Genomic DNA, 26,307 nt, shown 5'->3' with positions numbered 1-26,307 from the left:
GATCCATTTTAAATCGGATCCCTCCCCTCGGTCTTAGCGACAACACTTCTAGCTCTTTTTCTTCTGAGTCGGGTTTTCCAAGGTCCCAGGTCCCTTTTACCTCATTTAATGATTCGACTTCATGTCAAACAGCCTTTATCGACCTTGACAACAGTTTTGATAGTTCCATCCCTTTTTCTTGGAGTTCAAATTCGTCGTTATCTGACCTTGATGGTCCGAGGTTAGAGTTAACTGATATTAATACTGACCTTCATCATTCGTGTTCCAGGTATGTGGTCATGGAAGAATCCGACATCCAAAACTGGGTTCTTCTTGAAATTCTTAATATATGGTCCGCTATGTCTCCAGCCGAAGTAACCCAACTTCCTATTGGAGATCATTCAGGGGTTGATATTCTTCCTGCCGGTGATAGCCCGGTGTGTACGGGCCCTAATGTTGACGAGCTTCATTACTTCTTTTTCTACTGAGATTTAATCACCAAAATCGGACTTCAATTTCCTCTTTCCGATTTTCAGATTTTTGTTCTTCGTAGGCTCTGAGTTGTACCAACACAACTTCATCCCAACTCTTGGGCCTTTATCTGAGGTTTTGAACAAGTGTGTGCATATCTCTACCTTCCATGTACAGTTGATTTGTTCTTCTATTTGTTCACGGTATATACAGCTCGGTCAAGGGCCGATGCTAAGGAGCGGAAAGGCTGGGTTACCCTTCGAGGCGCTCCTAATCAGGGTATTTTTATTCCCTATTCCCAATCTTTCAAAGGCTTTAAGGAAGGCTATTTCAAAGTGGCAGCTCGTTCTGATTCCCTCCCCTGGTTTGCCTCATCATGGTTAGACGGAGGGGATTTGGCGTGTCGGTTCGAGCTTTATTGGACGCAGATTCACTACCAAAGGCATCCTAGGGATTACACTGCCCCATGAGTAGCTCTTTCCGATTCGGAGAGATTGACGGCTTCCATCCTGGTTCCCTATGCCGACGAATTCAACATTATCGACTTAAGTCGAATTGTAAATAAGTTTGGAGAGGATCTCCTTGAAGAGCTTGGTATGTGATTCCCCTTATAAGGTTCACTCAAGCCTCCCTTGTATTCATTTACTAACTTGTGTTTTGATTTTTGACTGTTTTGCAGTTAGCATGACGAGCTCTGCATATAAGAAGTTTTTGCCCAAACCTAAGAAGTCTTCTTCGAAGGGAAATGTCGTGGATGATGCAGTCGCCGAGGTCGAGGTGACTAAGAAAAGGCGGCTTGACATTGTGTCCGGAGGAAGCTCCTCCGTCATGGGCGATACTACACCTGCCTCTGAGGTCTTTGCTTCTCAGCCCACCCCTCCTGCATCACCACCCCCTCAACCTGCTCCTTGAGGGGATGTCGTTATTTTAGAGCCAGGTGAGTTATGGAGAGTCGGGGTTTCGGATCGATTTAGAGCTGCTTTGAGGCCCCCTGAACAACTTGTGGGTAGTTCACCGCTGACTCCCGACCTGAGGTCGATGTTAACTCGGCTGGAGCAAGATGCTTTGAAAACGACTTCCCTGATCCAGTCCTTTCAAGATCTCCATCAATAGCTCGACGTGTCTACTGCCTCCAATTCCTCTGCTATAAATAAAGTGGAGGAACTTTTAGGGAGGTGTGAAAAGCTCCATAAATTGAATTCCGAACTGGAGACGAAGGTTCGAGATCTGACCTCCGAGCTGGAGGAAATGAAGAAATCTTTGGAGTTTGCCAATGCTAAGGTGGATGACTTAAATGTTGAAAAAGAGGCCTGCTCAAAGTCCCTGGCTGATAAGAATGCTCAATTCCAAAAACTACAAGCCGACTATGAGGAAGCTCGAACCATCATCATAACTGTCGCGGTCGAGTCCTTTGAGAATGCCATTGCTCAGGCTCAAGTTCTAAACCCCGGCCTCATCACGAAAGGGATGGATGTTTCGTATGCCGTGAAGGATGGTTTCATCGTTCCTGGCACTCTGGGTTCCAAATCTCCTGAGGAAGAGGAAGCCGAGGCCAAGGTTAATGGAGCTGTTCCTCCTCATGATACAGAATGAATGGGTCGGTATGCCGACTTTTATGATGTACCTGTTATTTTGGGGACTTTGATCCCCTTTTTAAATTTGTATGAACATCTTTGCCGCTATACGTCGGCTTTTTGACTTGTAATTTAATTTTGTCATTTATATTTCTGAGACCGTTGCATTGATTCACTTCTCGTTTTAATCGTATCGTGAAGTTCAATTCCGATCTCGCACGTCGGTTTATAATTACCGAGGTATAAGATCATTTTGATGAGTTTAGAATAATTTTTGTTCGTCAACAAAAATATATTCCTTTTTGAATCATTAAGCTCGATGGCTTTTATTATTTGAATAGAAATCGATATGCATCAAGATTGAGGTCAAAGCTCATATTATTTGCATTTAACTGAAATCTATTTACATGACTGAGCTTAGAAACTCGTCTTATTTGCTTAGAAATAAATCTACCTACTGATTGAGCTTAGGAGCTCGTCTTATTTGCATAGAATTAAAATCTATTCACAGTTTATTGGAAGTCCGATTTCGGGACTAGCTGTAGTAAGCCTTGAGCTTGTCTGTGTTCCAAGTTCTTTTAACCGGCTTCTTAGAAATAGTTTCCAATGTATAGGCTCCTCTTCCCAGGTTTTCCTTAACTCTGTAGGGGCCTTCCCAATTTGCGGCGAGCTTCCCGTCTTTGGCATTTTTGTTGCCGATGTCCGCTCTCCTTAACACCAGATCGTCGTTCTGGAACGACCGAGGTCTGACCTTCTTATTGAACCTGGTCATCACCAGGAGTTTTTCCATCATATTTCTATATCTGGCATTCTCCCTACTTTCATCCAGTAGGTCGAGCTCTACAGCCAATTCCTCGTTGTTCTGTTCTTCAGTTCCTTGCAATCTTTGCACCCTTTTCCAAGACGGCTATCCGATCTCTATTGGGATGATAGCCTCACATCCATATGTCAGCTTAAAGGGAGTTTCCTCTGTGGCGGATTGGGCACTCGTTCTGTATCCCCATAGGATGAGATGTAACTGCTGTACCCAATTCCCTTTAGCATCAAATAGCCTTTTCTTGAGGCCATTGATGATCACCTTATTGGCTGACTCAGCTTTTCCGTTTGTCTGAGGGTGCTTCACTGATGTGAACTTATGTTTGATTTTGAAGTCAGCCATTAACTCTTGGAACTTCTTATCAGCGAACTATGTTTCTTTGTCAGTGATGATCTCGGCTGGAATTCCAAATCGGCTTATCAGGTTTCTTTCGAAGAATCTCTGAATCCTGGCAGAGGTTATGATGGTGAGTGGTTCAGCCTCAATCCATTTGGTGAAGTAATCTACTGCTATTATCAACCATTTGAGCTGTCCTTCAGCAGCCGTAAAGGGCCCTAACAAGTTCATCCCCCACTTATAGAATGGCCAATGTGTCATGATGGTTTGCAGCTCTTCAGGAGGTGTATTTTGAAATTGTTCGCATCTTTTGACATGCTCCTTCGTATCCGCTTCCATAGTAGGCCAGTAATATCCTGCTCTGAGTGCCTTCCTGGCTAGAGCTTTTCCTCCCGTGTGATGCTCATTAATACCTTCATGGATCTCAGTCAAGGCGTATTCAGCCTCATTTTTATTTAGGCATTTAAGCATAGGTGTATAAAAACCCTTTTTGTAGAGCTACCCTTCTACTATGGTGTAACAAGCCGAGTTCCTTACGAATTTTCTGGCTTCTTGGACCTCGTCAGGAAGAATTCCTTTCTCGAGGTAGGCTACTATTGGCCTTCTCCAGTCCTCATTCTCAGTTATGACCATCACGCATGTCGGCTTTGGGATACTCTACTGTATCACCGTTCGATGATTTCCCGCTCCCTTCGAGCTGGCGAGCTTTGACAGGATATCCGCCCTACTATTCTCATTTCGGGGTATGTACTGGATCACTGCCTCTTCAAATTCGGCCAACAGTTCCTTAACTTGTTGGAGGTATTTCATCATGAGAGGCCCCTTGGCTTGATATCTCCCTTCGACTTGTGAGGTTACTAGCTGCGAGTCACTGAGGATTTTTATCCTTCTTGCTCCGTGCTCCTTTGCTTGTACAATTCCTGCGATGAAAGCCTCATATTCGGCTGGTTATTTGAATTCGAAAATGCAAGGTGGAGTGAGTGTTCAATAGACGCTCCATGTAAGAACTCGCACCGTTAATTAAGGTATTTAATTAATTAATTATGTGAAAATAAGAAATGATTCCATAATTGACCCTAATAATTATTAAGAGGCTTTAATAATTATGGTTAGTGATTAAGAATGCTGAAAGTCGCTTTTCGGAAGAAAAGTGCAGATACCGGTTCGGCTAGTATGTATAAATGCGTACCGAAAAAGTATTTCGGAAAATTAAAGTAAGTGCATGATAATTCTAGAATAATATGTAGGACTTGTAAAACGAGTTTCAAGTCCAAATAATGAGAACTGGTGCTAGAAACCGGTACTGGCTTTGAAAAGCGCGTACCGGAAAGGTGCTCAGAAAAATATAAGAAAAATATGATAATTCTTAGAAGATTATATAGTTTCATAATCCAAAGTTTGGGATTAAAATGCTAAGCGTAGCAATTAAAGTTAATACTGTGTGTTTAAGTGTGAGTTGGCTATTTATACTCATTTAAGGGCTCACAACCCTAGATAACAGAAAACCAGCGTGAGTTCTCCTTGGTGGCTGACCTCCTATACTGTTCCATTGCCTTCTTCACCATTTCTTGAGCAAGCATCCACCTTTGGTGCTTGTTCTTTCATCTTAACACTTGGGCTTGGTGTGAGTGATCCTTGTAAGTGAGAAAGAGACTTCATTTCTGAGTTTGAGGGGCTGTGTGGGGAAGTTTTGGTTCTGACTTGGTGGTTTGGGGTTGGGAAAAGCTTGGTTTTGGTTTTTGGAGGTCCAAGTGGTGACCTTTTGTGTTAAAGAACCAACCTTTGTGAAGTCATTTTCGTGCATCTTCCTTGAGTCAGACTTGAGGGGCTATGTTGAGCTCCAAGAGCATCTCCATTCTGAGTTTTGAGCCTTGGTATGTTGTACCAGCCTTTAACTTGAGTTTTAAGGCTTAAAAATGATACCTTGATGCATCTAATGACTAAAAGATGATAACTTGTTGTTGGGTAATGTTGAACACGCCTAGAAATGCATGATTAAGTGTTTAAAATCGGTAAAAAGGGAACCTTTAAGGGATATCTTCACGAAAATGCAGAAACTGCATTCTGTCGTGAAATATCTGGATATCTGCCCGTGGAATATCCGGATATGTGATATCCGGATATAGGGTTTTGGGATATCTGGATATTGGATATCCGGATATGTGAATCTGTATATCCGGATATCGCATATCCGGATATGGACAGTGAGATATCCGGATATTGCATATTCGGATATGGTCCCGAGGAATATCCGGATATTCTGGGATTTCGCAGAACAGTAGCTGTGTTGTGTGTACATTAGGCTATTGGGGGGTTTTTGGACCCTAGATTGATGAAGTTGAACTTCTGTAATTAATGGACTAAGTCAGAGTCATGTGATTAAGGGCTTGTGGCTTTGTTAGAAGCTTTAAGACATAAAACGTAATGAGAATGCGTTGTCTTTAATTTGTATGCATGTGGTACATGTTTATTGATTTATATTTGGTCCATATCAGATTGTGATCTGCTGTGATTGGACTTTGAGCTTGTGGCATTAGATAGCTAGCTTAGAGGTAAGCTTTTGTGTCCTCGGTTTAGCCATGTTGTGGTTCCACCATGTCCCATGGGGTTATGGTATATGCATGCTGTGTTACATGCTTTTGATGTTTTGGAAATGCTGTTGAGCTATTGTATGTTAGTGCCTTGTTGATATGCATGGAGGTGTTCCACCTATACGGTAAGCCTGAGTATGTAGAACATACAAGAGGGTGAGACTGTGGGTGAGGTGCAAGCGGTGTTCCTTGTACTACATGTAGGGAATAAACGTATTCCTACATTTCTCTGGCCAGTAGAATAGTGATTACACACATGCCATAGATATCTGTTGCACTACATAGTTTTGGAACTGATAATGATATAAATGCTTTTAGAACTTATATTGCACATGTAAGTGAGCTTGAGGTGGAAGATCCTTGAGGACACCTTGTCTTACTGAGATTTCTTGTTTAGAGATCTCATTCCACGTTTGGGGAATGCTTATTTCACGGTCAGGTAATGTTGAGACCTCAGGCGGCAGGAGGCCGGAGCTGAGTTAGATTGCTGTTATATTATGCTGCCAAGATTGGATGCTGGATTTGCATGCTGTTTATATGCTTATAGCTTCAGTTGTGTTTGTGGAGTTTTATGTTGAGACTGGTTGTTTACTATGTTTATTTGGTGAGCATGGGGATTGTCCATGACACATAGTATTGTTATGTCTTGATTATGTCTTGAGTCTTTTGGTGTTGTATAATGTATCGGGATATTGTCCGGATTACGAGATGTAATACCGTGATGTAGATACACACTTTATTTATATATTGAGGTATTTCAGTAGATGTCTTGTTGCAATTTACATACAGGCAATTTTTTATGAAATTGATTAAGTAATCAAGTTGGTAATTGATAATGACGTCATAATTGAAAAGAAAAAGAATATTCCACATTTTTAATTAAGCACCGCTTAATACGATGTAATGTTAATATTCCGAGTATACACAGGGTGTTACATTCCATCCAGGCTTTCTATTATTACCCCGGCTCCGCTTCCCTTAGAGTTTGAGGATCTGTTGACGTATATTGTCTAGAGGTCCTCATTCTTTTTTTCTTTTCCTTTGAAGGAAATAAGTTCCAACACGAAGTCGGCCAGTGCTTGAAACTTGATTGCTTGCCGAGGTTCATACGATATGTCGAACTTTGAGAGTTCAACGACCCAATTGATCATCCTTCCAGCTAAATCCGGCTTATGCAGTACTTGTCTGATAGGCTGGTTGGTTCTTACGATCACTCGATGCCCTTGAAAATAAGGTCGGAGCCTTCTTGCCGTGGTAAGCAAGGTGAATGCCACATTTTCAAGCTTTTGATACCGGAGCTCAGGTCCTTGCAAAGTTCACCCTACAAAGTATACCAGTTGTTGTCCATTGGCAGTCTCCCTTACTAGAGCGGCACTAATGGCCTCTTCTCCTACAGAAAGATATAGGATCAACGTTTCTCCAGGCTCTGACTTTGACAACACGGGTGGGGTGGCTAGGCACTTCTTTATTTCTTCAAATTCCTTTTTGCAGTCTTCCCCCCATCCAAATTCCGCCTTCTTTTTTAGGAGCTTGAAGAAAGGAAATGATTTTTCTGCTGACCTTGGCAGAAACCTGGTTAAGGCCGCCAGACGACTTGTGAGCTGCTGGATTTTTTTTTCTGGTTCTTTCATTTCCAAGATGACCTTGCATTTGTCAGGGTTTACTTCAATTCCCCTGTTGGTGAGCTTGAAGCCCAAGAATTTCACAGCTGGTACCCGAAAAGCGCACTTGGCTGGGTTCAGTCTGATTTTTTGAGCTCTCAATTGCTCGAAAGTCTCTCTTAGGTCGGCTACATGTGTAGCTATATGCTTGGATTTGACGATCATGTCGTCAATGTATACCTCCAGGTTCCTTCCAATTTTCTTCTAGAAGACACAATTCATTATCCTCTGATAGGTCGCCCCAGCATTCTTGAGGCCGAAAGGCATGACATTGTAGCAGAAGTTTCCCTTCTCTGAAATGAATGTGGTCTTCTCATGGTCATCTGGATGTAGTGGAATTTGATTATACCCGGATTACGCATCCATTAATGACAGTAGCTGAAATCCTGATGAATTATCAACTAGCTGATCTATATTAGGCATTGTATATGAATCCTTTGGGCAGACCTTGTTGAGGTCAGTGTAGTCTACACAAATTCTCCACTTCCCACTAGGTTTCTTCACCATCACGACGTTGGAGAGCCATGTGGTGTATTGTATTTCTCTGATGAAATCAGCTTATAATAGCTCGTCCTCATGCTCGTTTAGAGCCTGACATTGGTCAGTGCCTATTTTCCTCTTCTTTTGGGAGACTGGTTTTGATCCGAGGTACATGGAAAGCTTGTGACAGCAAAAGGTCGGATATATCCCCGGGATCTCCGACGCCTTCCATGCAAATACATCAGAATTCTCATTGAGAAATGAGATTAGTGTCTTTTTTACCTCGGCCTCCAAGCCTTTTCTGACCTTGGTATAATGTTTGCCGTCCCCTCAATGCTGACATCTTCCAACTCTCCTTCGGGTTCTGGACGAGGTCCTTGGAGCTCCTCTCTCATGTCTAGCTCTACCAAACTTACTTGGTTCCCACATGGGTACACCGATTGGTCTCTAATGGAGGCTTTACCTCTATTTTTAAATTTAGGGGAAGATGATGGCCCTCCATGGATAATCCTTAATGTCTCATAATGGCCTTCTCTAGATTCCTTCTGATCTCCTCTTATGGTGATGACCTCATTCTTTGATTTCACCATCATCAGTTCTTGATGTTTAGTGGAAACTAACATGTCCCACTCATGGAGCGTAGGCCGACCAATGATCATATTGTAGGAGAATGGTGCGTCTACTACTATGAACCGAAATCTGCCAGCCCGAAATGCTTCCTTTGTTCCCAAGGTCAGCTTCAAGTCTATGTAGCCCTTTGGAGGAGATGGTTCTCCATTGAAGCCAATCAGCTCGGGGACGCACAGTTTTAGGTCTTGCTCATCTAAATTCATCCTCTGGAAAGCATTCCAAAAGAGAATGTCAGCCAAGCTTCTATGATCAAGGAAGATTCTTTTAACCTGGCAGTTAAGTAGTACCCCGATAATTACCAAACCATTAGTATGTCCGGGTACGACCATTTCTAGGTCCTCTTCAGTAAAGAACAGCCTTGGGGGAGCAAGATTATTGGCCTTTCCTTTGAAGGTTGGTCTGTCTCTAACCGACATGACTTCCTTTAGGTATTTTCTTCTAGCATTTACAGTGTCGCCTCCCCTACCCACGGCTCCACTTATCACATTGCACTCAAATTCAGCCTCTTGGAACTCCTCCTCTTTGTCTTCGACCTTCTTGCCCTTAAAAGGGCAGTCTTGTTCACGATCTTTCCTCTCCTCCCTCTTCGGGCTATGACTTCTGCTTCGGCTTCTCTACCTTCGATTGCCATTTTTCTTGCCCTGAGTTCGGATGATGTACTGCTTCAGCTTTCCTTCTCTGATGTGCTTCTCAATGGCATCTCTGAGATCCCATCAGTCATCCGTAGTGTGGCCATTCTGATTGTGAAAAGCGCAATACTTATTTCTGCCCAAGCCACCCTTGCTTTTGAGGGGCCGAGGCCTTTCAACATTACGCATCTCGGTTTAAGCCACTTCTTTCCATATCCGAGATCTGGACATGTTTAACGGTGTGTAGTTGTCGTATTTGGTCCTCGAATATCGTTCGTCCGACCTCTTGTCATGAGATTCAGCTCCTTTCTTTGACCCTCTCTGATCTCTATCTTTGTTTTTCTTCTTGGACTTCGACGATTTGGGCTCCTCCCCCTGACCTCACCATAATCTTTATGCATATCCTCAACGTCAATGTATTTGTCCGACCTTCTCTGAAATTCCTCTAGATCGTTGACCGGGTTCTTATAGATGGATTTTGCGAGTGGAGAGTCGCCATCTAATCCCGAAATGATTAAGTGCAAGTGGACTGACTCAGTTAGGTTTCGAACCTTGATGGCAGCATCCTTGAATCGATCGAGGTACTTTCGTAGTGATTGATTCTACTTCTACCAAATTCTCCCTAAAGCATAGGCCGGAATAGGGTGCGCTTTACTCGTGGCGAAGTTCAAACGGAAAGTCCGAGCTAAGTCCTCAAATGAATCAATTGAGTTCCTAGGAAGCCTAGTTATCCATGCCATCGCCTGACCTGTTAAGGTCGTAGCAAAGATTCTGGCCTTAATAGGTCAAGTTATCCCGTTAAACAGCATCTCAGTCTTGAATGCTTCCAGATGGGCGTCTGGGTCTTGACTTCCGTCATAGGGGGTATTTTGGCACTTTTGAAACTCGACGAAATTGCCAAGTTCATGAGCCTCTCAGTAAATGGACTATCGTTATCCTCTTCATCATGGATATAGTTCTCTCATTGGTTGTTTCCCTGTCCTCCGCTTTCCTGTTGTTTGTCGCTGGGAGGATATCGGACATTCTTAGTCGCCAGATTTTGGCGTTCTGGCCCTCCAGTTTCAGCTTGGCCAGCTCCTCCAGCTCGGCCTTCAGTGTTTTAATTTTGCAGCTCGGCTTCCAGTGCCTCCATCCTCTGGGCATTCAGCCTTTCTTGATACAGGAACCTATTCTCCATCTCTTGCATCCTTTGAAGGATTGTATTCATGGCAGTATTGACCACATGACCCTCATCTCTGGGTTGATCATTCTGCGGAGGTGGGCGTGCAGACTCCACCGCTGGGTTGGCCTGGGTCATGAAGGGCAGCATTTCTGTGCCGACCTCTCCGACCTAGACATCCACCAAAACTGGAGTTGCGGTTGATTGGAGATATCCTAAGGCAGATTGGTGCGACGGCAGTTGAGGTTGAACATTGCTGGACGTCGAACGAGTGCTCGTCATCGTGGAATGGGAATCGAAATTTATCGTCACCACAGTCGGCGCCAATGTTAGGTCCTAGAAGATCGTATTGCTATACCGAATGGTATGCGCTCAGAGCTACCTTATAGGTAGGTACCGTAATTGGCTTATAGCTAGTATCCCAATCACTGCACACAAGCAATTGGCTTATAGCCAAGACGTGGGTGTGTGCACAGTGTTGGCAGTAATAGTAAATAGGTCAAAAAGTGTCTACCTGGGGTCTTTAGCCCCTTATTTATAAGGTTTACCTCTAGGGTTTGTGTAGATCTCCCAGTTGCAGTAGGATTCAGCTTCCTTGCTGTTGAGATAAGGATTTTATCCCAAGTATTTTATTGTATAATATTGTTAGGATAATTGAGTATTTATCCCTTAGTGGATTCTTAGGTAGGTAGTTAGGTTATGATATACATATCCATAACACCTTGGCTGCTAAAAGTGAATGCTACTTATCATTTGGAGCGGCAGTTTCAAGACCTCGTATGCGAGGAATTATTCATATCTCAATTTTTGACTGAAAGATATTTCAGTAAAAAATAGAAAAAAAAATATTTTTCGTTGAAGATAGAGAAAAAATTAGAGAGATAAATTTTCTCGTTTGCTATTGGTGATAGAATATTTTGACGGAAATTATGTCTATAAAAAATTTTGATGGAAAATATTTCTATCGAAAATTTAGACTGAAACCTATTAATTTTAAAAAAAAAATACTACTTAAGGAATCATTTGCTTTTCAATCTTTTTATGATATCATTTTTTCATTTACTTCACCTAAATCCTTTTGTGCAAGCATTCAGACATATATAATTTAGGGAAATAATTTTCTTATGTTGTAGAAAAATAGTTATCTTATGTTGTAGAAATAAGATTGCAAGAGGGACCCATAGGTAAGAGGAGAGAGAAAAAAGAAGTGGGACCCGCCCATCTTTTGTGTGTGTAGGAAATTTAGTTATCTAATGTAAAATGAGATAAATATAATCCTATAATTTATTATGATATTGTAAATACATATTCACATGTAAAAACAAATAGTTGAGATCAACAATTGGAAGTGTTGAAATAGTGGGTGGAGTTAAGAGTATTCTTTTGTAAATATACAAAAAATGATGCTCGGATGAACTTTGTTATAATGGAACTGACAACATATCAATATGTTGGTAATAAATGCTTGTAATCCTAATTAGAGGTGGCAAAGTGGGCGGCCCGGCCCTCCCCGCCTCGCCCCACCATCAACCCGTCAAAAAATGAGTCAGGTCGCCCCGCTCCGTTTTTGAAAATGAGTTGCAAAAACTCGGCCCGCCCTGCCGATTTAGCTCGCTGGGTGTGTTGGTCTATCAGCCCGAGCCTATTTTACATTGACTCACCTTGCCCGCCTATGCCCACCATCAACCCGCCAAAAAGCGCCCCACCCCGTTTGAAGAGTGTGATGGGTTTGGCCCGCCGAGCCAAGCCGGGTTTGCCGGCCCTAATCCTGATAGAACAAAGTTATAAACAAAACGGGTTATCCATGGTTAAATTTAACAATTCACCAATCCTGAACAAAGAAAGTCATTTATGTGCATCAAATGATAACTGCAAATTCTCTAGAATTACCTATATCACAAAATCAATTCTGATAGAGGACATGACATTCACTCTGCACGATCTTTTGGACGATTGTCCATCTGATGGCTAGAGCACATACACCTCTATGTGCGACTTGAACTTGCATAACTCCAATATGCATCTTGTGAGTAATATGTCCACTTTGCAAATCACATGATGCACTCCCAACGGCATGTATTACAAGTCACATGTAACACCCCATCAGCTATCGGTTTGTTATCATTATGTATGATATTAAACGCAGTTACAATTACAACAGTTGAACTAAAATACGGCTAAACATTTTCATTTTTGTTAATAAACCTTTTATGCTTAAAATTATTTTCGTATTTAAAAACAATTCAAAACTATAATTATAACTCATACATAGTGTGAAAATCTAAACTTAGCTTAAACATATCATACAACACATACAAGATACCACCATGGAGTTCCATAAAACACATTGCTTCATTCTTGTTTTTCTTCATTTCCTATTGCTCGCTAAGTCCCTCGCTTAAACGAGCATCATCAGCGAGCAATCGTGTTTTCTTGCTGCACTGCTCGTTGAAGCGAGCATTGCTGTGAACAATTTGAATCCGAGATAGTAGCTACTGCCCAATGCTCTGTTTCCTCGCTAGGCTGCTCACTTGTGCAAGCAAGCCCGCGAGCAATTTATTAATTTTAAACCTCAATTAGCAGGGATTTCTTGCCCACCAAGAAATTGCTCGTGTAAGCGAGCATGTCTGCGAGCATAGCCTTGTCCAGAGAGTGACTACTATCTTTTATTTTATCTGCTCGCTGAAGATGCATAGCTAACATCCTATGCTCTAAAATATACGATCACGTAACATACAACAAATGATCATCAAAATACCCATGCTATAACATGGTAAACTACTCTGGCCTCTTGCCACGTGCAACTCTTGCACCAAAAGTGTCAGTACCTGAAATATAATCCCCACACGAGGTGAGATAACATCTTAGTAAACTAGGGACCCTTGGAGGATTTCTCTATCCCAAAGTTCACTTCAGGCATAAAAGTAGTAAAACAAGTATAATACAGCATACATATCCATGCAATACATATAAGTAGCAATACAATCCCTACACGGGGTGAGATAGCAATCTCGTCTGGTCATTCCTTTGGTCAACACACTATTTGAAAGTCCATAATAAGTAATTCTACTGGCCAGGGAACATAACTGTATGCATTACGCAAGGAAAATCCATCTTACAACATACCAAGCATAAAGAAAATCCATCTTTTGCAACACACCACGGACATGTATTTTGTAGTAAACCACAAAGCGCGTTATACGCAGCACACCACATGCCTTACCCAAGGATAATCTGTCTTGTGTGGAACACATGGCAATTAATACATACAATGCATTATATAAGAGTTCCATGCAATTATATAAACCCTATAAACCAGACTCCCTCGAATTTTGGTAGAACAAAAAGGAAATAAATCCCAAAGTTCAAAAGCTATTTTACATAAATAAAATTATTTCGAACAGATACAATATCAGCTATTTTATTATCCTTTTAAGTCCATGATGAAACTATTAATTTAATTTATTGATTATGCTGAATTTACAAGGTATTTGTTTAACATTTAAAACTTAAAATCGCATTGAATAAGAAATTTTTACTTTTTATTACATAAACAATTATTTGGACCTGCTTGCGAAGTGGCAGACAATTAATCAGCACTGTAGTTGCGTCAGAAACTAGGTAGAGGTTATTTTTGGAAGAGAAAAAAAAAAAAAAAAACTTGCTCACTGGAACTTGTACATATATTTTTGTAGAACCGGCGGAACAAGCTTTCTGTAAAGTGCTTCGGTAGGGTGAAAACTGTCCCAAAACACATAATCCATAACGTTCGGACACGTGGATTCCAAATAGTTGCATAAGAACGAGACCTCTAATTTGCCTGTGCCACAGCACCCTCTGTCTCCGACTTCATAGCCTGCAATTGGACGACGAAACATTTTGCAAAAATTATAAGTGTGAATTTGTTGAGAATTGTTACGGTTAAAGTTAGAGAAATACAACAATAATGTTGTAGGAAAAAGTGCATGGTTTCCAGCAGAGCAAGTAATGAGGAGAGAGAAAATAAATTGAAGAATGAGAAAAATAAATTAATAGACCCCACTAACACATTGTGTGTAGTAAACATTGTTTTTGTTATGTAACATGTTATACATATAGCCCATAAAGTTATAAGTGACAAAGGGATAAAATATTTTTGACATACACGGAACCAATGGAAAGTATTAACAATTGTAGTTTTTTCTGAAGTATTACCTAGCATCTATGTCATAACTGTTTTATTAACAAATGGTAATTTCGATTAGCACACAAAGTGAAATATGGAATACTTTCACCTAAAAAAAAGTGAAATAACCTACCAAACAAAAAAAGTGAAATATGGAATTACCATATTTTTGATTGTTGGCAATGATATCAAGAAGAGGGTAGTAAATATCCATATAAACAATCCTGCTATTTGGAAGATTCTGATTAAGGGAATCCGCCTCCATGGACAATTTGCTGTTAAATAACTCCACTGCTTCGTTGTATTCTTTTACACATTCTCTTGCTATTCCTCCGGCCACTGTTCTCTGAAACGGAACACACCCAATCGGTGGCACACTGAATACTCCAATCCTCCGTGCACCTAGTTGGTATATTTCCTTTAATTGTATTGAAAGGAAAAACAAAATGTTGTAAGGTAATTAAATAAACATTAGCACTATAGAAAACAGTTTGTCTATTAAATATTTCTTGTTCATATTAAATAAAATATTTAATATTTCTTATCATATTGAAAATAAAATTATCTCTACAGACATAATAGTTTTTTTGGGTTATTTTTTTATTTTTTTTCTGTTCATATATATCCACATGAATTTCACACATTTTTATATATGTATAATATATTATTTTATCTTATATAATATGATAAATATTAGATCTATTAAAAAAAATTAAACTTAATGGATCAACCTGCCAAAACGGATTGGGTTGGATTGTGCATTTGAGCCCACCAACCCAAATAACCCACCTTTATACAGGGCAGGTTAAAAGTATAGCTAGGGCAAGATAGGTCAACCTGCATGTAATTTTTAATATATATATATATATATATATATATATATATATATATATATATATATATATATATATATAGATTATGACTTGATTGGATTATATGAATGGCTATTATGTTAGACAAAAAAATTTCTTTTTAGGGTCATAATGTTATTATATTATTGCAAATTTTATTTTTTATTCACTTTTGATTTAGATTAACACAAAAGATAAAGGAAACTTAAGTTTATTTTTGAATTTAAATGCTAGTATCTATACAAATCAAATTGATGATTATGAAATTCTAGTTACAAGATGTAATGATGTGTTCATTTGCAAATATTTATATGTTTGATGTCATTATTTGGTTATATAATCGCACTGAAATTATTAATTAATCTTAAGATATATAGTATTTGTATAATTATGTTAAATGAAATTATTGGTTTAAATTATTTTTTTCTTAACTTATTGGTTCATACTTTTTTTTTGTACTTGAGAAATATTTAGATATTAGAGATTAGAAATAAAAGATTAATATATTTATATTTATATATTTTTTTAATATATTATTTTTAAACGAATTGACCGGCAAACTCACCTCAAAATGAAATGGGTTAATATTTTTAACTCATTTGTCAATGACGGGCTAGTTCGTCCCATCTCATTTTTTGTGCGGCAGAGCGTATTGCCCGGCCATCTTTAAATGAGATTATACTGCCTACCAGAGATGAAACATAAAGCGTACCTTGAGAAAATTAGAAGCTGAAGTGACCAAAAAATCGGTGTAAGCATGAACATCATATTGCAGTTGCCTAATTCGAAGCAAAAAATATGCATTGGAAATGTCATTGCTGCCTAATACCACAACAAAAAAACTGTTGGCTAGGATGAAGTTTGTTCTGTTCTCTCCTACGAGTTCTTTTAGCTTCCCTATGTATTCTGTGAACATGTCTACTTGACCGGATAGTGGTATAGCTGCCTGGTTATAAACAAGTAACAAAGCTATAGTGATGCAGTGAAATATGTTGGAGGAGTTTAAAAATAACTTTAACCGTTTAAGTTTTTTTTTTTTTTTTTATAACATTAAGGGGCGAAGCCCCAACCGTTTAAGTTTTTAGGTTAGATGATTTTTCAGCACGGTATCAAATGGATTCACAAGTTCAATTTTCACTATCTTTATTATATTAATAAATAATCAAATATTATAAATTTTTTAGTATAATTTTGAGCTTGATACATTATTTACCCTTCAAACTCAATAGATTATAGTACGAAGGACATGTTAAAGAAATATATAAATCATTAAAAAAATTCTTCACTTAACAATTTAAATTTTTAAATGAGATAATTGTTTATCAATATCGAAATGAATCCATTTGATTTTTGGGTAATACTTTTCTTGTGTTATACAAGAAAATATTATCTCCTACTTAAGTAATAAATAGGAGAGAGAAAAGAGTTGGAGCTGGAAAAAAAAGAGTTGTGGGATGACTCATTTGAAAAATGCAAGTCTAGGAGATAATATGTTACATAATAAAAGTACTACCCTTGATTTTTTCTTGTTTTCTTTTTAAAATATTTTCAATGATGGTTGACATAATTAGTTAAGTTTTTCCTCTTTGTTAAGTAATATGTAATTTTAACTCTCCTTAAGGTTACTAATCTTCTTTGGTCTTGAAATAAGACATACCTTACCTTAAACATTTTGTATTAAAAAAATATATTGAAGAAAAAGTTGGAGCTCAAAATATGCATACCGTTATCTGGGATGTCAAAGGATCATATCCGGCACCACCGGATGCAAAGCACACACCGGTGGCCAAATCACTTGGCTGGAGATTTGGATCCAAGTATGCGGGTAGAAACTCTTTAATGCCCAATTCTTCAACTGACACAATAAGAAAATTAAAAAAAAAAAACTCGAAAGACTGCCTAAGAAATGGCTTTATTTTAAGTTTAACAAAAAAAAGAAAAAGAAATTTAAAGATTGTCAATTATACCAATACACAAATAAAAAAATCTAAAAAATATCTGTACACAAATATCAAATGAATCTTTACTAAAATTTCTAAAATTAATTCATATTATTATTATTATTATTATTTATTTATTTATTTATTTATTTATTTATAACGTGACGCCAATTTAATTAGAAGACATTTACTAACTTATAGATAACCCAAAAATTTGGCTTTCTGGTTTTTTAATCCGAATTTTATAATTATTTATCAGTTAATGTCTTTTGACAAATTATTTTAACCATGCACATTTCAGTCATGCATTACTTATATGTCTGACTTGTGCAAAAGCATGTGTTTGCCATGTGTTCATATGCAAGACGCACATGAGCAAATGCCCATAAAAGTAATGCATGTCTTACATAGCACGACACATGGTAAATATGGATACTGACTTTACAAAAGTCATGATGAAATCACGTGCGACTTGAATGTATACAATTCATGCACATATTTCGTGCGTGACTTACGTGCATAATCCATCCAAGTCTCTTTACGTTTGATTAGTAAATATTATCCAAAAAAATAGCAATAAATTTACACTTATATGGATAAAAAGCCCAAAAATCTACTGAATCACTGTTTTACACGTCAACATATTCAAATTCTAACCGACAATTTTGTTTTTGGTATTATTAATTACGTACTAAATTCATTAAAGTCTATCGTACTACTATTAAGAGATAAACAATATATGAATATTTAAACGCACTATGAATTATTTCTTCTAATAGTATTTTATTTAAAATGTTAACTATTATTAAAACAATATATGATTATTAATAGGGTATCACATATTTACATTGACATCATATTACCCATATCTCCCCTTTGTTGTTTATAATAAAAAATGGTATAGAATCCACCCATATTGAGGTAGATAAAATTTCTCAAACAATTAAGAAACACAGAAACAATACATATAGTAACATATGAAGATATAATTTCTTAAACATGGATGAGAAGTTTCAGATATAATAAATAATAACATCAGAAAATGCAGTGTAATTTCTCAAAAATCATAAAATCATTTTTAAGTTAATATTTTTTTTCTAATTATTTATTCTTTGATGGCTATAGTTATAATAATATACATTTTTCTATGTTATAAGACTCTACGTTTTAGGTAACTAGGTAAGTGCAAATACAAAAATCTTCCCATACGTATATGACAAAGGCAAAGAGAAAACAGAGTAGTGTGGTACGGAAATGGATCCTATAATGTCTTGTTTTCATGAAATTATATCATATGAAAGATTATAATAATTCATTCAGTGATTATCTATGAATAAATGACTGCCATCTTTTTCATAACATGACTTGATTATATGGAAATAAAATATGAAACTATATGGAAACAAAATATAAAAGGGTTTTATGTTTATCATCCGCAATTGCATACCTACAAGATCCGATGGAACTTTTCCATTGCTAAATCGGCCAGTTGGGATCCCTCCCTCAAAGTCTACCCCATACGGTAGAAAATTGCACCGAGCTGCTGTTTGTATGTTTTCGTTGTTGTTGCCAGTATCCACTATCGAATCTCCAAACACCAACACAGCTGGAAACAAAACATTTGGTGGAATTTTCAAAATAGCCTCCGTTTTGCAGGAAACAATTAAAAATAGCATCAAACGGAGAAGCATTGAGGTACAAATTGAATTCGGAAGAGAAGAATGGAGCTTCATAAAAAGAGCCATATATAACAATGTAGAGTTTAGTTTTTGCTAGAACTGACAATAATATGAGTAATGAGCAAAGAGGAAAGCAACAATCATATATATTTCATATCATAGCTATGAGCTATTCCAAACAATTGTATCTTATTAACTGGAACGGTAATAATCAATTGCATCTGACCGCTGATTGAACCACAACGAAAAATTGAGTTATGTTGGTTCTGCTAACAGTCCCTAAATGCTTACTGACTCCTATCTATTTCCTTCTACCATTCTCACTCACTCTCTGAAACCCTTTCTCAAAAAAAACTACACTCACCTACTCATTCTTTAATTGTTTAGTTTGCCTTCACTCAGGGGTCGTTTTCATCAATTTTTGCACAATAAAATCTCATCCTTTCAGTCTCTGCAATTCTTATGTAACCCGACAAAATCGTTTCAATGTGTATCGCTGTCAACGCTGTGGAGTGAGCATTCCCAAATTGTTTCTCAGATGTCAAATGACATTGTATTGTATGGCTTCAATTTCAATTTCGTGATTCACGTTAAATTCGAAATCTATATTTTGTTGAGGATATGGAGATTCTCCATTTTAGTGTATGTAAGGATAGATGTTAAATTTTTTTATAATAATTGTAGCCTTCAATTAGTTTTTTTGTTTTGATAAAAACGGGATAAGTCATGATCCATATAGGGGTGCAGTATAAAGCCCATTTGATTAAGTGATTCTTTTGTTTGGGTTTGGATATCTGTTGTTATGGACCCGTATAATAGGCCCATTAAGTAGCAAGCCCAACAAGGGGCAATCCAAGATATGGATTGATGCTAATAAATGATAGATATCCATCAATGATACTAATCCTAATGCGACAACATAGCTATCAGGCCTGGACCCTCACCGTAGGAACCAAAGGCCCATCCACACTACCTACAGGTAACCTCTATAAATACAAAGGTAAACCCTAAAGGTACGTACGCTCTCTCTCTCTCTCTTACTATTATGTTGTCACTGTGCGCGCGCACACACTCCATTGGCTAACGCCGTTATAGTATTCTGTGCACAGTGATCTGCTTGACTCAAGGGTATCTCTTCCATAGATACCTTGGAGAGGGCACCAGATCCAAGAATAACATACTAGCCTATTGGGCTAGACATCTTTGTCTCAAGGACAGAACATTGGCGCCGTCTGTGGGGACTTTCTTCTTTGAATTTGAAGTTCCCACCAAATATGAGAAGGAATGGCAATTCAGACGAGGAGCAGTAGCCAGCAGCCACCCTCGAACCGGAATCAACCATTGGGTCCAATCCTGGAAGAGGTAAACCAGCCTCCGAACCAGATTGGAAATAACGTGGATTACGACCACGTCCAGGTCGAAGACGATGTCTCAGATACCCCTTCAACTCCAGCGCGTCGAGATAGGGGGGCTGGGGCGAACGTAGCTCCAACAAGAACCAATCCTTCCCAGCATCCTGGAGATCTGGCTGCGCGTATCGCTCAATCGGCTGATCCGAATACTCGGTTGGCCAACAACGCGTTCGCTGCAATCATGGAACGAATAACGAAGATGGAGAACCGTAATAACTTGCAACAGCAGTAGGATTTCAGGGCTATACGGGAGGAGAATAACAGAGGAATGTGAGATCTGGAGCAGCGTTTAACGCACTTGACTGGACCAAGAGCAACTGAAGCTGACGGCCAACTTGTTAATGGCCGTGAAGGAGCTCGGAATATGGTTCTCCCAAACCGAGTTCCCAATACAGAAGATCATAACAGGCCCAATCTTGTGAACGCTGCAAATCCGAATCGTCAGGCTGTTAATGGCCAAATTGCTCAAAACCATCAGGCTCAAGTTGATGGTCAAGAGGACCGAGTTAGAATCCTTCATGCACAAAACGCTCAAGATATCCGAGGTCGGGTAGAACCCGGCGGGTATAGGAGGAAGTACAGCAGGGGGCAGTACAACAATAGCCCCTTTACTGGTGAAATACTAAACGCTGTCTTCCCGGAGGATTTTGACTCGGCACGTCTGCCAAAGTACGATGGGAGCCAGGATCCGCAGGTCCATATAGATGCTTTCGACACGGATATGTACATATGAGGAATTGACGAACCTCTCATATCCCGGATATTTTCCATAACACTGACTGGAGCAGCGCAGGCATGGTTTTCAACCCTTCCTGCTAATTCCATCGGGTCGTTTAAAGAATTCGGACAGAAGTTCCTCTTGAACTTTGCAACTAGCAAAAAGCATCCAAAGTCCGAGTTCGCTCTCGAAAAGATATGACAGCAACCCAGAGAAACCCTCCAGAAATATCTTAATCGGTTCAAGGATGCTGCATTGCAGGTCCCAGGGCTGCAGGAGAATGTCCATGTTCACCTCATTGTGGCGGGTTTGGATGGTGCAGCAAGACTAGCCAAGTCGGTCTATAAAGACCCAGTGAGGACGTTGGAGGAATTCAGAACTCGTTCGAAAAAATATCTCGAACTAGAGCAAATGGAGAGCGCAAATGCGCAGTCTGATGAGGGCAAAAAGGGCAGCCCGAGAAGGAGGAGCCCGGCCCCAAAGGGAAAGGAACGAATCGACAATAAGAAGAAAGATCAACGCCCACGAATCCCGGACATGAGGGACCGCGTTGGGAGGTATGACAAGTATACTTCTTTGAATGCGTCACGTTCTAAAATTTGGAGAGAAGTAGCCATGACGGAGATGAAGAAGGTGGAGAGACCCCGGCCCATATTTAACAGAGGAGGCTTAGATAAGTCCAAATATTGTGCCTTTCATGATGGGCCAGGTCACACAACTGATCAGTGCTGGGATCTCCGGGATGCGGTGGAGAAGTTTGTAAGAGATGGTAGATTACGATAATACGTGATTAAAACCCAAGGGTCCAAAAGGAAGCCAGGAAATAGAAGGAGAAGTAAAAGCCCAGTTCCTGGAAAGAAGAACAAAGATGAGCAAGATCGCAAAGATGATCCCAATTTTGATGAGTTCCCAGAAGCGGAATTCGATTGTAATGTAATCAATGGAGCCCTTGGAGGAGGTGGAGACACCATAAGCGCAAGAAGGAAATACTTGAAGGAGGTCCTTTCGATTCGAGACCGTCCTAGATTCAAAGAGGATTCGAGCAAGTCGGATCCCCCTCTACTGTATTTTACAAAGAAGGACATGCATGGCGTGTTGCCTGGACATGTTGACGGACTCGTTATAGCCAGAAATTTGATAAACTGTCGGGTTAAGAAGATTTTTGTTGATGCAGGGAGTTGTGCCGACATCGTACTCTGGGACACTTTTAAAAAGATGAACCTGGATGAAGAGGACCTCAAACCTTGCAAAACGACGCTGGTAGCCTTTAATGGAGAGCATACACCTCCCAAAGGCTATATAGATCTCAGGTTGACCCTGGGAACCAAAGACGCGGTCAAGTCGGAACGGGTAAGGTTTATAGTGGCTGATTTTCCATCAGAGTATAATATAATTCTGGGCAGGCCAACTATACACCAGTGGGACATGCTGGTTTCCACGAAACACCAAAAAATAAAGATGCTAAGCAGTAAAGGCGAAATAATTACTATTTGCGGAGATCAAAAAGAGTCCAGGGGATGTTATTTTGACACTCTCAAAGATAATGAGGATGGACGTACAAGTCTGCTCTGAATTCATGCAGGGGACAAACAGGGAAAGAATGCAATCCAGCACCACTCCAGGAAACTCGTCAATGTGGTCGAACTTGACATGAGAGAAGAAGTAGTGCCGAGACCAGAACCCGATTGGGAATTAGAGAACCTGGCACTCGGGAAAGATCCCGGCCAGTTTACCCGCATTGGTAAGATCATAGACCCCTAGATTAAGCAAATTTTGGCTGACTTTCTTAAAAGCAACACGGATATATTTGCATGGAAGTCGTCAGAGATCCCTGGCATCGACCCCGCATTTTGTTGTCACAAATTGGAAGCTTATCCGGGGTCCACGCCAGTTTCCCAGAAGAAAAGAAAACTGGGACCAGAAAGGAAACAAGTCCTACAAGAACACGTTAAAGAACTCTTGGATGCCGGGTTCATTCGGGAGATACTGTACACGACATGGCTTGCCAATATGGTGATGGTGAAAAAACCAAATGGGAAATGGAGAATCTGTACTGATTACACAAATTTAAACAAAGTTTGCCCAAAGGATGCTTATCCTATGCCTAACATAGATCAGCTGGTAGATAACTTGGCTGGATTTCGTCTGTTGTCTTTCATGGATGCCTATTCGGGATACAACCAGATCTCAATGTACCCGGCGAATCAAGAAAAAATGGCCTTTATTGCTGAAAAGGCCAACTATTGCTACAATGTGATGCCATTTGGACTTAAAAACTCAGGGGCAACTTACCAGAGGATGATGAATAAGGTCTTCGAAGATCAGCTAGGCAAAAATGTAGAAGTATACATGGATGATATGATTGTGAAGTCATTTGATATGATGAATCATGTTCAAGATCTTGAGCAAACGTTTCAGAAGCTCAGGAAGTATCGCATCCGCCTCAACCCGGTAAAGTGCGCGTTCGGGGTAGCAACTGGAAAATTTCTGGGTTTCATGCTAACCCACAGAGGAATTGAGGTGAACCCAGATAAATGCAAGGCTGTGCTTGACATGAAAGCACCCCAAAGCAAAAAGGAGGTCCAACAGCTTACCGGACGATTAGCTGAGCTAACCCGGTTTCTTCCAAAATCGGCTGAAAATGCCCTCCCATTCTTTAAACTTTTAAAGAAAGAAGCAACTGACAGATGGAACCCGGCATGTGAAGTCGCGTTTGAGAAGATAAAGAAATGTTTATCAACTCCACCGATCCTCTCAAAGCCAAACCCAGGAGATGTTATAATTCTGTATTTGGCAGTAGGGGAGGAAGCAATAAGCGTTGTACTGATCAAGGAAACTAACGAAGGCCAGGAGCCAATTTACTTTGTCAGTAGAGCCTTACAAGGTCCAGAGGTAAGGTATCAAAAGCTAGAGAAGGTAGCTTTTTCTTTGCTGGTCACAGCTAGAAGGTTGCGGCCGTATTTCCAAGGCCATCAAATAATCGCCAGGACTAACCAGCCTATTCGGCAAGTGTTGCACAAGCCGGACTTGGAAGGAAGAATGACTAACTGGGCAATAGAACTCAGTGAATATGACATAATATATGAAAGCCGAAAAGCAATCAAAGCACAAGCCTTAGCTGACTTCATAATGGAATTGACGCCACTGAACTCGGAACATGAGGAACCCGGCGATACATGGAAGGTCTACGTAGATGGATCTTCCAACAATAAAGGAAGTGGGGCTGGAATCATATTAGAAAGCCCAGAAGGAGTAACCATTGAGCATTCTCTGAACTTGGGATTCCCAACCTCAAATAATCAAGCTGAATACGAAGCTCTAATAGCTGGGTTGATCCAGGCTAAAGAACACGGAGCTAGGAAAGTGCAAATCTTTAGCGACTCACAGCTGGTAACCTCACAGATAGAAGGAAAGTACCAAGCCAAATGTCCTCTACTGATGAAGAACCTGAGTCGAGTTCAGGAAATCATGGCCGACTTTGATGAGGTTCGGGTTGCTCACATCCCACGAGGGGAGAATAGCCGAGCTGACATCTTGTTGAAGTTAGCCAGTACCAAAAATCCGGGTAATCACATAATCGTAGTTCAGCAAAGTATAACAACGCCGAGTTGCGTGATGGTGATAACCTCCGCAAACAACTGGAGGAAACCTCTGGTCGATTATATGGAGAAAGGAATACTGCCAAAGGATCACCTGGAAGCTAGGAAGCTGGTCCGAGATGCGACACAATATGCGATCGTGAATGACCAGCTATTCAGAAAGGGTTTGCACAACCCCATGCTAAAATGCTTGAACTCGGAAGGAGCAGAGTACGTCCTTGCCGAGATCCATGAAGGAATAAACGGCCATCACATGGGTGGCAAAGCCTTGGCCAGAAAGGTCCTCAGAGCTGGTTATTACTGGCCGACAATGAGGGCAGATTCTAAAGAACATGTCAAGAAATGTGATAGCTGTCAGAAGCATGCCAAGTTAATCCTTTCACCACTTGAAGAACTGAAATGCATCTCGGCCCTATGGCCCTTCTTCAAATGGGGAATGGATTTGCTTGGACCTTTTAAAGCTGCTGAAAGGCAACTCAAGTGGTTGATCGTGGCTGTGGATTACTTCACAAAGTGGATAGAAGCAGAACCAGTCACCACATTCACCTCGGCTTGAGTGCAAAGGTTCTTTGAACGAAATATTGTTTTGAGATTCGGAATCCCAGCCGAGGTGGTTACTGATAACGGAATGCAGTTTGCTGATAAGAAATTCCAACAGATTATGAAAGACCTACACGTCACACATTGTTTCGCATCTGTGGAACACCCACAATCGAATGGACAAGCCGAAACTGCCAACAAACTGATTGTGGAACGTCTCAAAAAATGAATGTTTGATGCAAAAGAAAGCTGGGTTCACCAGTTATGCTTTGTCTTGTGGGGTTACAGAACCAGCACCCAAACTGCAACTGGAGAAACCCCTTACAGACTAACGTATGGTTGTGAAGCCATGATTCCGGTAGAGATTGGAGAACCCTCCTGGAGAAGACTGAATAGTCTTGAACAAGGTGAACAACAGAACAGTAGAATGCTTACTGAAGAACTAGACCTTGTGGATGAAGCTAGGGTCACAGCTCACTGCCGAAATATGATGGCCAAACAACAGACCGCAACAAAGTATAATAAGAAAGTGAGACCAAGAAATTTTGAAAAGAATGACTTGGTACTCAGGAGGGCAGATATTGGCAACAAGAATGCCAGAGATGGAAAGCTAGCTGCAAACTGGGAATGACCTTACCGAGTTAGAGAAAAACTCAGAAAAGGAGCTTACATCTTGGAGACAGTCGAAGGCAACGAAGTTAAGCGGACCTGGAATGCAGATAAGCTGAAGACATACTACAGCTAAATATGCACTCCTCCGCTTCAATATTTCAAATTTACATTTTGATTTAAGTTCTTTCCTCTACTAGGGATTTGACTAAAGCCGAATATGCCGACAAATTCATGTAATTAACAATTTGATATCAACAAATGAGGAATTTTCTTTTTAAAAGATTTATCCTTGTCTATCTTTGATATATTAATATCAAATCTGAGGTACAAATACAATTTTCCATAGTGACTCTGATCAAGTCAAAATGTCCCTATTTTGGTCATGATACCAAAAAGGGGCAGATGGCATTATTGTTTTTACCTTAGATAAATTGAGTTATGAAATTCAAATTCAATTAAATGGC

The 26,307-nt window shown here is 39.9% G+C and overlaps 1 protein-coding gene across 1 annotated transcript; it reads right to left on the bottom strand.

Annotated features, from left to right (window-relative positions):
- Positions 1-13,992: 13,992 nt before the first annotated feature.
- LOC133309278 (GDSL esterase/lipase EXL3-like) lies at positions 13,993-19,028 on the bottom strand. The gene is made up of 5 exons (XM_061510028.1): positions 18,731-19,028; positions 17,068-17,198; positions 16,056-16,289; positions 14,655-14,910; positions 13,993-14,183 (listed from the first exon to the last, which is right to left on the bottom strand). The coding sequence occupies exons 1-5, from the start codon at positions 19,026-19,028 to the stop codon at positions 13,993-13,995; spliced, it is 1,110 nt and encodes a 369-aa protein (XP_061366012.1).
- Positions 19,029-26,307: the final 7,279 nt, after the last annotated feature.

The sequence above is a fragment of the Gastrolobium bilobum genome, unplaced genomic scaffold (assembly GCF_033153095.1).
Source record: "Gastrolobium bilobum isolate Gb01-03AN ecotype WA unplaced genomic scaffold, APGP_CSIRO_Gbil_v1 utg82977, whole genome shotgun sequence".
Taxonomy (NCBI): domain Eukaryota; kingdom Viridiplantae; phylum Streptophyta; class Magnoliopsida; order Fabales; family Fabaceae; genus Gastrolobium; species Gastrolobium bilobum.
Note: the sequence above shows the minus strand (reverse complement) of the source record. Positions and strands in the feature narration are given on the sequence as shown.

Coding starts and splice junctions, on each gene's coding strand:
- LOC133309278 (XM_061510028.1), bottom strand. CDS start 19,028: ATGGCTCTTTTTATGAAGCTCCATTCTTCTCTTCCGAATTCAATTTGT. Junction 17,199..18,730: donor AGTTCCATCGGATCTTGTAG/GTATGCAATTGC, acceptor TTATTGTGTCAG/TTGAAGAATTGGGCATTAAA. Junction 14,911..16,055: donor CAGCTTCTAATTTTCTCAAG/GTACGCTTTATG, acceptor ATACAATTAAAG/GAAATATACCAACTAGGTGC.